This window comes from Artemia franciscana, chromosome 2 (genome assembly GCF_032884065.1).
Source record: "Artemia franciscana chromosome 2, ASM3288406v1, whole genome shotgun sequence".
Classification (NCBI taxonomy): Eukaryota; Metazoa; Arthropoda; class Branchiopoda; order Anostraca; family Artemiidae; genus Artemia; species Artemia franciscana.
Window position 1 is genome coordinate 212,235 of NC_088864.1, and position 14,356 is coordinate 226,590.

The window sequence follows — 14,356 nt, forward strand, 5'->3', positions numbered from 1 at the left end:
AACACTACAGCCCAAAGGAACATAACCCCCTTCCGTCCCCATCCCCAATGTACAAATGAACCGTTAAAAGTAATTGCATTTGCACAGAAAGCCAGGCTATTTCGGGTGGGGCATCGCACCATACCCTTGCTTCTTAGCTCCGATCTTGTGACGCCCATAATAAATACTAAGTTCCCCGTTCGTGTTTCTTTAAAAAAACTGAAAACTTTATAAAGAAGAGATAAATAATGACTTAATCTCGCTAATTTGGCTACAACCGATGGTGGCACCTGACACGATTTCTCTGATTGCTACAGTCCAGCTCAGGCTAACACTTTCCCCACTGTTTCTCATCAAAAACATGCATTGTCCACATTATAAGTAATGAATAATGAATGCCTTTTCCGTTTTTGTAATCCACGTTTTTATCAATGAATATTGACCCTTTTTACGCTTAAATCCTTTTTAACCAGGGAAAAAGAGAGCCAGGAAAAGAGAGAAATAAAATAAGTTCTCCAACTGCAATGTTCCCAGCTGCAATTTCACAATGTTTGTCACGAAGGTCTACTTTCGAACTGATTCCAAGCTAGAGCGGTTACGACTAAAAGCCGACCGGTTTTGAGAACCAGTTGGTTAGAAAATCTACCATTCACCGACTTTTTCTTTTACGCTGAACGATTTTGATTTGCTTCAAAAACTTTGGAGAATTATGACACTGAGTCAGCTGACGTTACAAGTATTACTAAATTATTACCATGATTACTAATTAAATATCAGATCAGGACAGTTCTTAACCCTATCATCGCAGTTTCCTTTTCGAAAAGGCACCGCGAGCTGTCTTAGCTAAAACACACAAAAATTATTCTTAACTATGTACCACTACTAGCTCACTGCAGCACCAAGCCGACTGAGGCCAACACAGCTACGCAAGCTCTTCCTCCAACCCAATCTATTCAAGGCCTCCCTCTTTACACCCTCCAAGGAAGTTCCAATTTCCTTTAAATTTTTATTTATAACATCCTTACACCCCAGACGAGGACGACCAGCTTTCCGTTTAGCCCCAGAAAGTTGGCCAAAAAGGACAATCGTAATAGTAAAATACTTCGTAATAGGGATATATTTTGAATTATTTTTCTTTCAAGACAAAGCAAAGAGTAAATACCATGATTAGCAGTAGGCTCCTGCACACAAGCTTAAATAGGAGGGGCGGGGTGGGATAAGAATTGAATGAAAACCATAGGAAATTCTGGCTCAAACTGCGAATGATCTTCCATGTAAATGCCTAGTTAGAGACTCTATCATTAATTCATATTTCTACTGATGCACTTCTCATTTGCATCGTTCGTGCAGAAAACGATTTTTTCTTCTTTTTTTTCAATGTATAAATCAGTTTAAAAGTGTAAGCTTTATGTGAGAAGTTTTGAAGAGAAAATGTCAGGTCACCGTTATTTGGGTCCTTAAGGATTGGAAAAAGGGCATATCCATCTTTTTGCGGGATTGATATTATGAAATTCTATTCAAAACATCGTTCTAAAAAATGTCATAAAAACAAATCTTAAAATTTTTTTTTTATAAAAGCCTACAAACCTAATGAAAGACGTAACAACTGTAAGAATACATAAGTCACCGATTTTAATGATTTTGTTAAATAACGGTTAAGAACAATTAAAGTTAGACCAATACCTAGTTCTATTTGAATATATTTTGCTCCCTAGTGTAACAGGGGAAGGAGGGCGAGGACCATTCTGATAATTTGAGCTGCAATGGCAAATAACCACATTACAATTTACAAAAATTAAAAATTTTTGTTAGCAAAATATAATTTATTTCCTTCCTTACAGACTGACTTCGATGTCTAGCATTAAGAAGGTTAGCGAAGAAGAGTTTTTACAAATTAATTTGTTAAGAGTTCGAATTAATTTGTTAAGTATTAAGTTAAGTGTTAAGTGTAAGAGTTCGAATTAATTTGTTAAGTGTTAAGAAAAATAGTCAGTTAGAAGTTATTTAAGAGTTAGAAAGCTATTGTCAAGAATGTGTTTTTCATTTACTCGTTTTGTGTACTTAGGCCCCTTATTTGGAGCTTGTGTACAGCTTTACGGCCTTCGCTAACAGCGTGATTGGCAAGCTCCCAGGGAAGTAGTAGCTTCACAGCAGTTTGAACCTCTTATTGTGGCGAGCTAGGCGAGAGGCCTCCCTGGCAATCCTTTTAAATATATCATTAACAAAGCTGTTCATGATGGCAAAAGAGAACAGGCATTTTTTTTTGTTTAGTGCACTAAGGAATACCATCACACATGCGCGCTGTGTTCAAAACTTTATTATAGAACGATTTTTTCATTAGATATAATCTAGATGTTCGTATTTTAGCTTCTTAATCCAAACCTTGCATAATTCGACCCTGTTATTCCGTAATTTTATCGCATTTAATGTACAATTTATTTATTTCATTTGCGTTCACTTTCAGTTTCACTCTCTTTCAAAATTGGCCCTAGGCAATTTTTTTTTCGATTTATTTTATGTTCACAATAGCGTCATTCGATTTCCTTATAAGACTTTGCGTTCTGAAACTTTATGTAAATATTTATTGTAAATAAAAATTCGGTCACATCTTCAATGTGAAACAGCTAATTTAAGCGAAGAGTTCTCTTGAAATCAAAGTGATAGAGTCAAGTCATGCTATAGATGTGTCGATTTGGTTTTGTCACAACTCAAGCTGGCTTACCTCACATACATTAACACAATTTAGAATACGCTTGTCCTCAATGGGACCCTCAAGTTAATAACACAGGTTTCAATCAAACAACGAAAGTTCTTAAAACTAAAGAACGAATTTTCATTTAACAAGAATGAAAGTTCTTAAAACTAAAGAACGAATTTTCATTTAACAAAGACGAAAGTTCTTAAAACTAAAGAACGAATTTTCATTTAACAATACGAAAATTTGAGGTTCGAAGAAGATCATATACCGGCCTAGTTCTAACCATAAACGGTGCCAACCAGCGATCTGAACAGAAAAATAACATTACAAGTGAACAACCTGAGTCGTAACAGAAAAGAACTCTAAAGTTGACGGTGACATTTATGCAGGTTATGAACTACTTTATCTAACTTACAACGGCCGTACCTTCACCAGCGTCGCTTTAGTTTGATCTGAAAAGTTCTTCACTGCATTTACATACAAAGAATTATATCACTGCTACTTATGATGAAAAAAGTAAAAACAAATGAAAAAGTGAGAAAAAAGATGAAAAAGTGAAAAAACAAATGAAAAAGTGAGAAAAAAGATGAAAAAGTGAAAAAACAAAAGATAGAATCGAACCACCAACCGTTAGAGCATAACACTTCTTAAATTCACTTGTTCCTTATTGCGTGTCAGTCCCTTAAGTGCTAGCCCAGTACTTTTTTTATATTGTTAGAACGAGCACCATTTTGTCTGAGTTTATTCTTGATTACGACTGTTAAATTAAAATCTCCAAGAAATACTAGTCATGTCCTCTTTCTCTTTTTTTTCTAATTATAGGGAGGGGGGGACTTTGTTCACTAACAATCTCTAACCTGTAGTTGTTTAAGTTGTTCCTCTAGTCTTCTAATCGTTTCCTGTGCTTCTTTTAATTCTTTTTGTCTTCGTTCCATTTCTTCCTGCATTGCACGAATCTTTTCTGCATACTCCGCTTGTTTTTTCTCTGCTTGTTCACGGGCTTCAATTTCTCGCTGCAATTTTTCTTTCTCTTGTATTTTAGCCAATTTCTCCTCACGCGCTTGGGCTTTCATTTGTTGAACCTAAAACAAAGGTTGCTCAAATAAATGAAAAGCGTCATAATTAGACTAAGGATAAATTTAAACAAAAAAGAACAAATGCTACATGTGATTAAGGTCAATTGGTGAACCTTGCAACTTAGCTGAAGACTATTCATCAAATCTGACACTGCTTAAGAACAGTGACACTCCCAGAATTCAGCTCTGAGTAGGTTCACGACAATAGTAGACTTGTTCGGACACAAATATGACCTTTAAGAGGTGAGTTATGGTAAGCTCCCTATGAGGGGAGCGGGGCAGGGGAGTGACAGATGTTGTCATGAAGCTGATCCATATCCCCGCTGTACCCAAGAATGGCAGTACAACTACGATAATAATTCCTTAGACGTATTAAATAACATAAAACAAAAGAGTCTTACGAAAAAAACTATATTTAAAAAATTGTAATTGAATTTGTCAAGCTTTAAAAAAATTCATCATATTATACACTTAATAGAAAAACAATCTTGAGCTTTTTGGATGAGTGAGGAGGAGGGGGGCTATTCCTCTTCATTTAGTCGCTGCAACATTGTTGTTGAATACCAAATTTCTGTCGTATATATTCTTTGTCTTTGTACAAAAGCAATTTAATATAAGATTTAGTAATCTTAGCCATATTCATAACGTTTATCAACTGAGCCTGAACTCAGTTTTGTGATCAGTTTTCAGTTCCTGAGTTCAGTTTTGTGATGATTCAAATCAGTAATAATGAATAATTATTCAAATTCAGAATATGTAGTCAAAGCCTGAAAATTAAACAGCTGGCACTTATTTTAAAAACTTTTGGATGTGACTGGCCAACAACCTAGTCTTTGATAAACTTTTAAAATTAATTATGTCAATAATTAAATAATTAACTGTAGTATGTTTCAATTCAAATATTTTTTTTAATATAGCTGGTTTAGTATATTGGTATATTTAATTAGTATAACAGAATATCTATTTTAAATATCTATATTTAAAGTAACATATCGTATCATCAGTAATTATTTATCTTATTTCATAAATAAATTATTTAACATTAATAACTATTATTTAAGTGGAGTTAACTATTAAATAAGTTCTCAAAAGTTATTCCATTCAAAATGAATCGCATTGCTCTCTACTAATTTAATTGGAAATTAAGCTTACATTTTCATTATCCAACCCTTCTGCAAAAGAATCAATGTCTTGGGAATAATTCTAAGATAAATTCTAAGGTTACTAGCTAGAATTTACCATACACTAGCTAAACTTGAAATACTACCTAACTAGTAAACTAAGACATACTTTTCTTTTCTGTCGAATTTTGACAGCTTTTTCAAGCTTTAACAACCCGATTAAATATTACAGACCCTTTCTCCGATGAAAAAAATGACGGCCTACTTATATGTAAATCTTTTTTTCAGAAAATATACAGGACCAAATTCGCTGAATAAGAGTAACGGCAGAAAAACAACACAATAAGCTGGAATATGATAGAACACAACAAAACGAAGAATGAAAAGAGGAACTTGAGGAAAGAAGAACAAATTTTTTGTAATGTGGAAAGATTTATATGACTAGAGAAACGTCGGGTTTCTTTATTGATATATTTAATACAGTATAACAGAATATCTATTTTAAATATACATATTCATTTAAAGTAATATATCGTATCATCAGTATAACATTAATAATTATTATTTAAGTGGAGTTAACTATTAAACAAGTTCTCAAAAATTATTCCCTTTAAAATGAATCACATTATTCTACTAATTTAATTAGAAATTAAGCTTACATTTTCATTATCCAACCCCTATGCAAAAGAATCAATGTCTTAGGAATAATTCCAATATAACTTCTAAGATAAATTCTAAGGTTACTTGCTAGAATTTGCTATACCAGACGCAAATTACTTCATATCACAACTACTTTATGACTATGAATAAATTGTATTATGAAAATTAAAAACAAAGGCATGAGACAAAGGGAAGCGTGGTTAGAAATACTTAGTTATCACAATTTTTGTTAGAGCCTATTACTTTGTATTATTGAATTCCGATACTCGGCGCTTTCTGTGGGCCTACCCCTAATAGGTATAAGAAATCTCTATACCCGCATTTGTTGAATGGTAATATGCAAGTAGGTAGAGGGGAATAGTTTGCTGTTTCTTTTTCTTGCTTTTATTTTCTGAATTCACCTTGGTGATAGAGGAATAAACTTTTGTAGTTAAATTATTCTGTCTGGATACACAGTATAGTAAAAAAAGAAATCACCAATGCAACAGCAACAACACGGAAACAAACACGCATCGCACAACCGAACATAAAAAATAAAAACAAAAAAGAAAGACAGAAAGAGAAAGGAACATAAATACTTGAACGAGGCCTTAACCCTACTCATCCATCCAATTACATAGGTCAAACAACATAGCCATACGCATTCAACCGCAAAGAATAGTGCATGGACAGGCAGTCCTGTCGTTAGTAAGTATAAATCGTCATATACCGAATATTTTAAACTATAAATCAAACAAATAGTTCAAGAGTATGAGAGTAATTTATATAGCTCGGCTGTCCAATCCCAAAACACTGTATCTACACCTTTTCTCGATTTTGAGTTAAGGATGACTTCTTATGTAACATTTCCCTCTAAATCGACTGGTGCATACGAATTTGATAAAAAGTCTTAGCACCATTCGGACTTCAACAAAACGCTAAATGTCCACTTTTCTACTAAAATGGATTTCGAAGCCTAACCTACGAAGCTCTTAGAACATCCTATTTGAAGGACAGTAAGACAGGTTACAGTACCAACTAGTAGGACGTCTTGGGAGGGTAGTAGGCATTTGATTAAAGTGGGATATTTGCATACACTGGCACCCTTGGTCTTGGGGCTGTCGTCACTGTCGTCACTTAGGGTGATTCTGATATCAAACTTTTGTCATCCCTAACTTATCTGGGTTTACCCCTTGATACTGACCTGAAAAGTACGTGTGTAGGGCTACTTGGGCATTTCAGCACGAAGGCTAGAACAGCTTATGGACTACTAGTTAATGCTAAAACACGTTACAGTAAGAATGTTTTGGCTAGACTCTATAACGCTTACACAATCCCTCATGTCCTAGCCCTAGCTCCTTTTTGGAAACTATTTATCATGACTGATTTGCGGACAATCCGTAAGCTATATTACAAGTATGCAATGTATCTTCTAAATCTTGGGCTCGTAACCGCAAAGTTACGCAACTATATGGTGTTACTGATCCATTTGTAGGTGTGGATCAACGACATGCCGAATTTGTTTCATTCTTACTTGATTCAGGACTTTCTGATATTTGTCTGACGAATCTACAGAAGAAAAGAAGAAAGAATTGGAAGAAGAAAGAAAAAGAATACCGAAGGACGGTCACAAAAACGAACAGTTCCCTTTCTGTAGAATTACCCCTCCTTTCCTCCTGTATTAAAGAAAAAAAAATTAAGATCCGTTTTATTACTTTAATCGAGTTTTTGTTTGTAATTTTAATTTGAAAACAAACAAATGTTATTTAAGCCCTTTTGATTTTGCTCAGTTTGATAAAGCTTACTTCAATAGTATCTGCCTTTCTGCGTCTCATGTACAGTTCATGGTTACCCATACAAAGAGCCAAAATTCTTTTGTTGATCCTAAGACGGGGGGCGAAGAACACAAAGTCTGGAGCTTTCTTGTCAATTGGCTTGATGACAAATTTGCGATCATTAAATGATATGTTTCGGATTTCTGACCAGGGAAAACCGATCTTTGGATTCAACCTGAAATAGAAGAGAACAATTTGACGTCATTCGAATGTCTAAATGACGGTGTAGTGTTACCCAGAAAATCTAAAAAAAAAAAGCGGCAGAATTCAAAATTATTCATAGATAGATTTCAAAGCAGAAAAAAAAAATCACTTTTAAATCCGCAATTTTATTTCGCATTTAAAAAAGTTTTTTTACTAGATGTAGTTGCACATTTATATACCCAATAGCAAATGTCAATTTTCAACAACGATTATTTACACATTTCGAGGAAAAAAGAAGTACAAAAGTATGGGAAAGGAAAACGAAAAACGACAAAAACGAAAACTCAATTAGAAATGCTCATGGAAAGCCCTCTAAACGCAATATATTTACAGAAGCTCCTCCTTCATTACAGTGGTGTAATTTAGTCCAAATCCTGGGGGGGGGGCAAAGGTGGAGCCAATTTTTCCAAATCAAGTGAAAATAATGGTAAGAACTGGAAAATGAGCCGTTTGGTACTATAAAAGTACTAAGTAGTACTATAAAGATACTTTATAGTATCATAAAGGTAAATATAAACTAAAGAACACTGTTCTGTTTCTCTTGATGCTTAAATTATGCAGACTCACCTTAGTTTTGACAAGATTTTTAAGAAACTACATTTAAGCTGGGGGGGGAACTCGGGTCTGGGGGTCAATTTTATTTTGAGGTCTCCAGAAAAAATTATAATATATGAGAAATATTAGAGTAGCGTGTACTTCCAAAGGCCACGCCACCAAAGAATGTATGCCAGAATATTTTTTCAGAAGAGACCAACAAGGACATGACTTCATTTTATTTGATGATTTTAATAAGAAAGGCCGAGAAATTCAAAAAAATTTAGCATTACGGGGGCAGGAGACGAATTCCTCACGTCCCTAATACCGCCTAAAAAAGGAAAAGAACGAATAGCATCTCTTTTTCTTTAACCAGGATACAATTACTATGACTACCAAGAGTGGTTGCGGCACCCAGCCGCCCGAGGGCAATACATCTGTACGAGCCCCTCTTCCACCCCCTTCAATCCAGAGCTCAACTTGTCGCTCCTCCCATAGAATTTTCACTTTCTCTGAATTTTCGTCATTATTTTTAAAACACTTACAATTTTGATGTCTTCAGAAAATAAATAAGTTACACAAACTACAGTAGAGTATATTTAAAAAGGCCACCAGGAGTCCCCCCAGATGCTTATGCAGAAATTTTTTCGGAAGGGACCACTATTGCAAGAACAATTTGATAATGTAAATAAGAAGTACCCAAAAATTCAGGAAGATTTAGGATTTCAGGAAGGGGGGGGGACCAATATGACTCCGCGAGCACTTTCAAAAATGGTTCGCTCCAGGTGCAGCAGCCGTAGTCTTCTTCGGGCGTACCTGTGTTATACCCAATCCTCAGTAATAAGAGGAGCCCCTTTTTGATGGAGGAATCGGAGTCAGTCCAGAAATGGGAAAGCAGGATCATCTTGAGTAATAGACATTCCTTCAAGGATACTCTCGAACTCTAAATTCAGGAAGTCTGGAGGGGCTTATCCTGAGGTTGTGGGAAATGCCAATGTCTAACCTGCTCATCGCAACACTTCACCCCCACAAGCCACAGAACCTTACGAAACAGAAACTAAAATTGTGCCCATCCATTCTTGAAAAAAAATCGCTACCAAAACTCTTTCGTGTCCTTTTTACATCATTGTATAGAAGTGTATCGGAAAATGTTTTGTAGTAGAGCATAACTTTAACCATTAAGCTAAGACTGCTTGTGCAAAAAACAACCTCTCTCTCTCTCTCTAATGACCCATTGACAATAAGAGGTTACTAATACTGAAATTGGCTAGTGCTAATTGTAGCCAAACTGAAATTTACACAGAATTTTTCAGCCAACATGATCCTGTCAATCAACATTGTACCTGAACCAACAGCCGTTAGAGCTATTGCTACTTCTTCCTCTTAGAATCTTAGCCAGTTTTTATTTTGATACATTTATGCATTTTAAATTAAGTTTCAACTTTCTCGCAGCCTAGATCTTGGGACAGTCTACCTGCTCCTCATCCCTCGTTGCAGAATTGATAATTAAGAAAGAAAGGAGAAGCTCAAATTTGAATAAATGGGTATTTAGTGTCAATTATGACAAGGCAATGAGGCAATCATTACTTTGTCCCTCTTTTATAACATATTGCCTTCCTTTATTCCCCAAACGGACAACAGAAATTTTAATAATAACAGTGGGAAATAAGTAGAAGTAAAAAAAAAGAATTAAAAATAAGAGAGACCAGGCTGAGAAAGTGTAAGAAGCTAGCTATGCAAATATAAATACAGAACGAAAACTGCGCTTGTTCCATTTTACTAAGCAAGAAAAGCTTTTACTTAGGCTTTTCTATACAGTCCAAATATCGATACTAAGACAAATTGCCCTTACCTTAGATCCTCCTGTCCCTCCAGAGGCGCCTAGGGCACCGATAAGGACCTAGCCTCGTGATGTCCTGCCGCAACCAGCAAATTATCCCACTCAAGTTGCAAGAACGTGTTTAGAGAGCGGATATCTGACTGGTAAGTGCAACGTAGTGTGCTCTTGGGACGATCCTTCCTTCTCGATCCTGCGGGTTATCACTGGAAAATTGACTTGGGAGTTCTAAAGTTTCCCATTCTTAAGACATGGCCAAGATATTGCCATTGACGTTGGCGAATGATACTTATAATAAGAGACTGATTGGTCTTTTTTTGGATCTCAACATTTGAGACTTGATCTTTCCAGCGTATATAAGGATTCTTCGAAGACATGCATTTTCAAAGGCCAGGATTCAACGCTCTTGCTCTCCATTAATATGCCACGATTCGAGTAAGTGCATCAGCGTCAGAATCAACAGAACATTGCTATTGAATAGTCGTAAGTCTGACGCGAAGTGAAAAGACATTCAATCCCCAGTTTCTCTTCATAATAATCACCCAATCGATCAGACTGATGCAAATATCGGATACCGACACTCAGATAGCATGCTTACTCAGATAAAAAATTACTAAAGTTATAACTTCAAATTTGAATTCAGCGCATCTCAAGAATTTTTTTCTACTTACACGAATGTGTCTAGAAATATTTCTTTACAGTTATGACTCTTTTCTAAGCCAAAACTATGGAGAATGTGGAACCCTAAATCAGAGAATCGGGGTAAAATAGGGAATAAAAAAAAATATCAGCCAGGACTTACTTGTCTTCTTTTTCATAGATATTGAGACCTAGGGCATCCACCCCCAGCCAGAGGGGTGTTCCTTTTTTGTTCTTTATTTCAAAGTAGTTCACACCATACATTTCCAAATCCTGGGCAATTTTTAAGTATTCCATCATGGCGTCTTCCCTGTAATCAATAAACAGTGACTAAATAATGAGTATATGTAAAAAAAAAAAAAAAAAAAAAAGAAAAAAAAGAACCACGAATCAAGTCAGTAATTGGTCCAGTGTTGAGTTAATTCCCATCCTCGTAAACATGAATTATTTTGATGGGATTTGTCCTAAGGATCGCAGTATAATCAATAGGAAAGCTTGATAGCAATTAGGAAAAAAAACACATCTAGTAGATAACTTCGAAGACCACACTTCCTTTCCATGACGAAAACATAACAGTTCAAAATAGGGATAAAACCTTTCAATTAACAATTAAACAAATATAACATTTTTAACTGGACATTTCGGACACATATACAGTGTCCATCATCAGCATGTTTTACAGCAAGAATAGGTTTGAAAATTAGAATTAAGAAGACTATGTTGCTTCGAAAAGGAAGAAATGAGCACAAAGAGGCTATGTGAGGCAACGAGAAACTCGATCAAGCTGATAGCCAGGTAGATACTAATGTAGCGCTATTTCTAAATATGGTGGGTATAGCAAGGATATTAAAAGGAATTCACCACCAAGTCGTAGGGTCTTTTTTCACAGTAGAAAGAGGTATTGAAGAATAGAAAGGTAAGCCTCAAAGTTAAGGCTATAATAGTAAAAAATACGGTAATGACAATGCTCTAGTATGACTCTGAAACACGGGCCTTTCAAAAAGTTGAATGGGATATACTAGATATTTTCCAGAGCATTGTTCAGTGACAGACTTGTGAACTCTTTTGAACGACTGTATGAACGAACTGCATGCGGTGCAAAAAAAAAAAAAAAAAAAAAAGTTCGATTCCACTTTTTAGACTTAAAAAAAGGATTTAACAAATAAAGAACGAAAAGTTGTCAAAATCATTTTTCTGTCAATCCGAATGGGGCCAAATGAAAAGCCTAGTGTTACTGGAATAGAGATAAGAGGGGTCATAATTCAAGCAAAGCCAAAAAACTATAAATTGAAGTGGCAAATTCAAAATATAAGGTGAATTGATGACTTTTTTTTTCGTTATTTTTTTGCGATGGTTTGTTTTCCAAGTAGACATAAAAGATCACAAATCAAACGTTGAAGAGCAAAATGTCAACATGATGTCAAAAGTCGCTGATTCAAACATGGATCAAGTAAGAACGCCCTGAGAGGGAGTGAAAAATGAAATCCTAAACGAAATGAGATGGAGGAAAAGCATGTGCAGGATTGTTTGCTGCAATGTACTGTCAAGTGCAGCAAAAGTAGTTTCAAAAGAGCATATCCCCAAATTTGTTCAAAGGTAGCAACTACATTTTCTACTTTTAAGTTGTTCGAATATTAAGATTATTTTTTTTTCGAAGGTATGAACGAATGCTGCAAAATTCCTTGAGTGCAAATTTGATTTTTAAAAAAAGGTAATATACGCCATTAGCCTTTAGGCACTCTAGACTAGATCCTTTATTACTACAATGATTCAATAACAAGTCAAAGTTGCATCAATGATAAGGTTCTAGGCGTTTATCCCCACCCCTTTTGAAAATGCCACCCCATGGAAAATACATCCCTGTTGATAGAAAATTATTCCCAAAAATTTTCTCCGACTGAAAATTCCCCCCTACAATCTCCCCAGCTGGAGAAAACTCTCCCGTGGAATATTTCTGTACGTTTCCTAGTAGGAAATACTATCTGAACGCAATGGACAAATTACAAAACTTAAAAAGGCCCTTCAATTTCTACAACAGGGTACTCTGATTATTTTGTAGTTAGGGAGGGAGGGAGATGCCTCAAAGGGAGCTTTTTAACGCCAAAAAATCCCAGCTCTCATTGACTCATCAGAGAAATATAGAATTAGTTCTAAGAGAGAGACAAGGGGAGGATATAGGTAGAAATTTATGTATAATTCCTAGGACCGTAACCAAGATTTTTGTTGGGGGGGGGGGCGGGCACAATAGAAACCTTAAAAAACGCATCAAAAATGGGAAATTGATATTTACTCCCTTATGATTTTTTGGAATATTCCTGGTCTACACTGTTTTAATGAAAGTAAAGAATAACATTAAACCCCAAAATGAGCAGAATTTATTCCGTAGAGGAGGGGGACTGCCCCTTCTTCATCCAAAACTTCACCTTATGGTCGCAGAAACTTCGAAAGATGCTCATTAGATCAGAAATTGCGTGTTCTAGTCCTTTTTTACAAATCAAAAGTGATTGGAGACCAACCAGCAGCCGGGGGGGGGTATTTTCCATGGGGGGGGGGGGGAGGATAGACGCAAGCCACCAAAGATTGACCAAAAGTAACATCAAAAAGGATATTCCAACTGCACGATTAAAACATTTGGTTGATATGCTAGACCAGTGGTTCTCAACCTTTTTTTACCCATGGACCCCTTTTCCCTTCTTTTTATCTTGGTGGACCCCTTCATAGCTATTGGACATAAGAACAATTTTCTATTCTTCACTAATATAAATTTTAAGGTTTTAATTATCAGAGAAATAGTATTCAATTAAGCTTTATTTTTAAATGAAAACTAATTTATTATCCATCATTTATTATACATCATTTGTTTTCCATATATTGTACTTTTCATCTTTGAATTTTGCATGCATTATTTCATCACTTTGTATTTCGTTGAGGGGTTCATGCAAAGATATGTCTATTTCGGCAACATTAACTTCGAAAGGAATTGAAACCCAAATCGTACATCCATCCCGAGTAGGTCGCCAACCCGAGTTTGCATATCTTCATGTATATTTTCCAAATATTAACAATATAATGCAAGATCTTCATCTTGAAAATCGCTGTTAACAAAGGCCAAACAAGAAAACTGTTCAAATGCACAACGCCTGATATTATTCTTATACAGCTGCAGTTTCCTTAGAAAAGTAGCAATAGCACTTTTACTAGATATCAGATCAGAATTGTTTTCTTGGAGCTGTTTTTTAAGTGAATTAAATTTTTCAAATATATCTGATAAGTAAAACACATCACACTTATTTGCTCGAATTTGTGTGGCAGCAAGAAAGGAAACAATAGAATCCCAAAGTGCAATGAAACGCTTAAGACAATTCCCCTTTGATAGCCATCTCACCTCTGTATGTAATACAATCCGCCCAAACTTTTCTCCATTTTGCTTACAGAATTCACGAAAAAGGTGGTCTCAGAGAGAATGTGATTTAATATGGTCAACTACTTTTATTACAACAGTAAGGGCATCATGCAGACATGCACTCATTTCCTTTGCAACTAAGTGTTGACGGTGTATCACACAGTGAACACAATATTAAGTGAACAGTAAATTAAAGTAGAAATTGAAATTTTAAAAATAAAGGGCGTTTTGAGTTGGTTTTCTTCATGGACACCAAAATATCATTGTGGACCCCCACTTTGTTGTGTTTTGCCTATGGACCCCCAAAAATATTACATGGACCCCTAGGGTCCATGTGAACCCCGGTTGAGAACCACTGTGCTAGACGAGTCCGTTATAAGTTTCGATAATT

The 14,356-nt window shown here is 35.5% G+C and overlaps 1 protein-coding gene across 8 annotated transcripts in view; it reads right to left on the minus strand.

The window, feature by feature from the left end:
* Positions 1-14,356, minus strand: part of LOC136035537 (moesin/ezrin/radixin homolog 1-like) — a 123,100-nt gene that overhangs the window by 15,496 nt on the left and 93,248 nt on the right. For all 8 annotated transcript variants that reach the window (XM_065717421.1, XM_065717387.1, XM_065717403.1 and 5 more), the window contains 3 exons: positions 10,726-10,872; positions 7,319-7,523; positions 3,535-3,759 (listed from right to left, as the gene is read on the minus strand). In XM_065717421.1, coding sequence (XP_065573493.1) covers positions 3,535-3,759; positions 7,319-7,523; positions 10,726-10,872 — 577 coding nt within the window. The remainder of the gene's footprint in view (positions 1-3,534; positions 3,760-7,318; positions 7,524-10,725; positions 10,873-14,356) is intronic.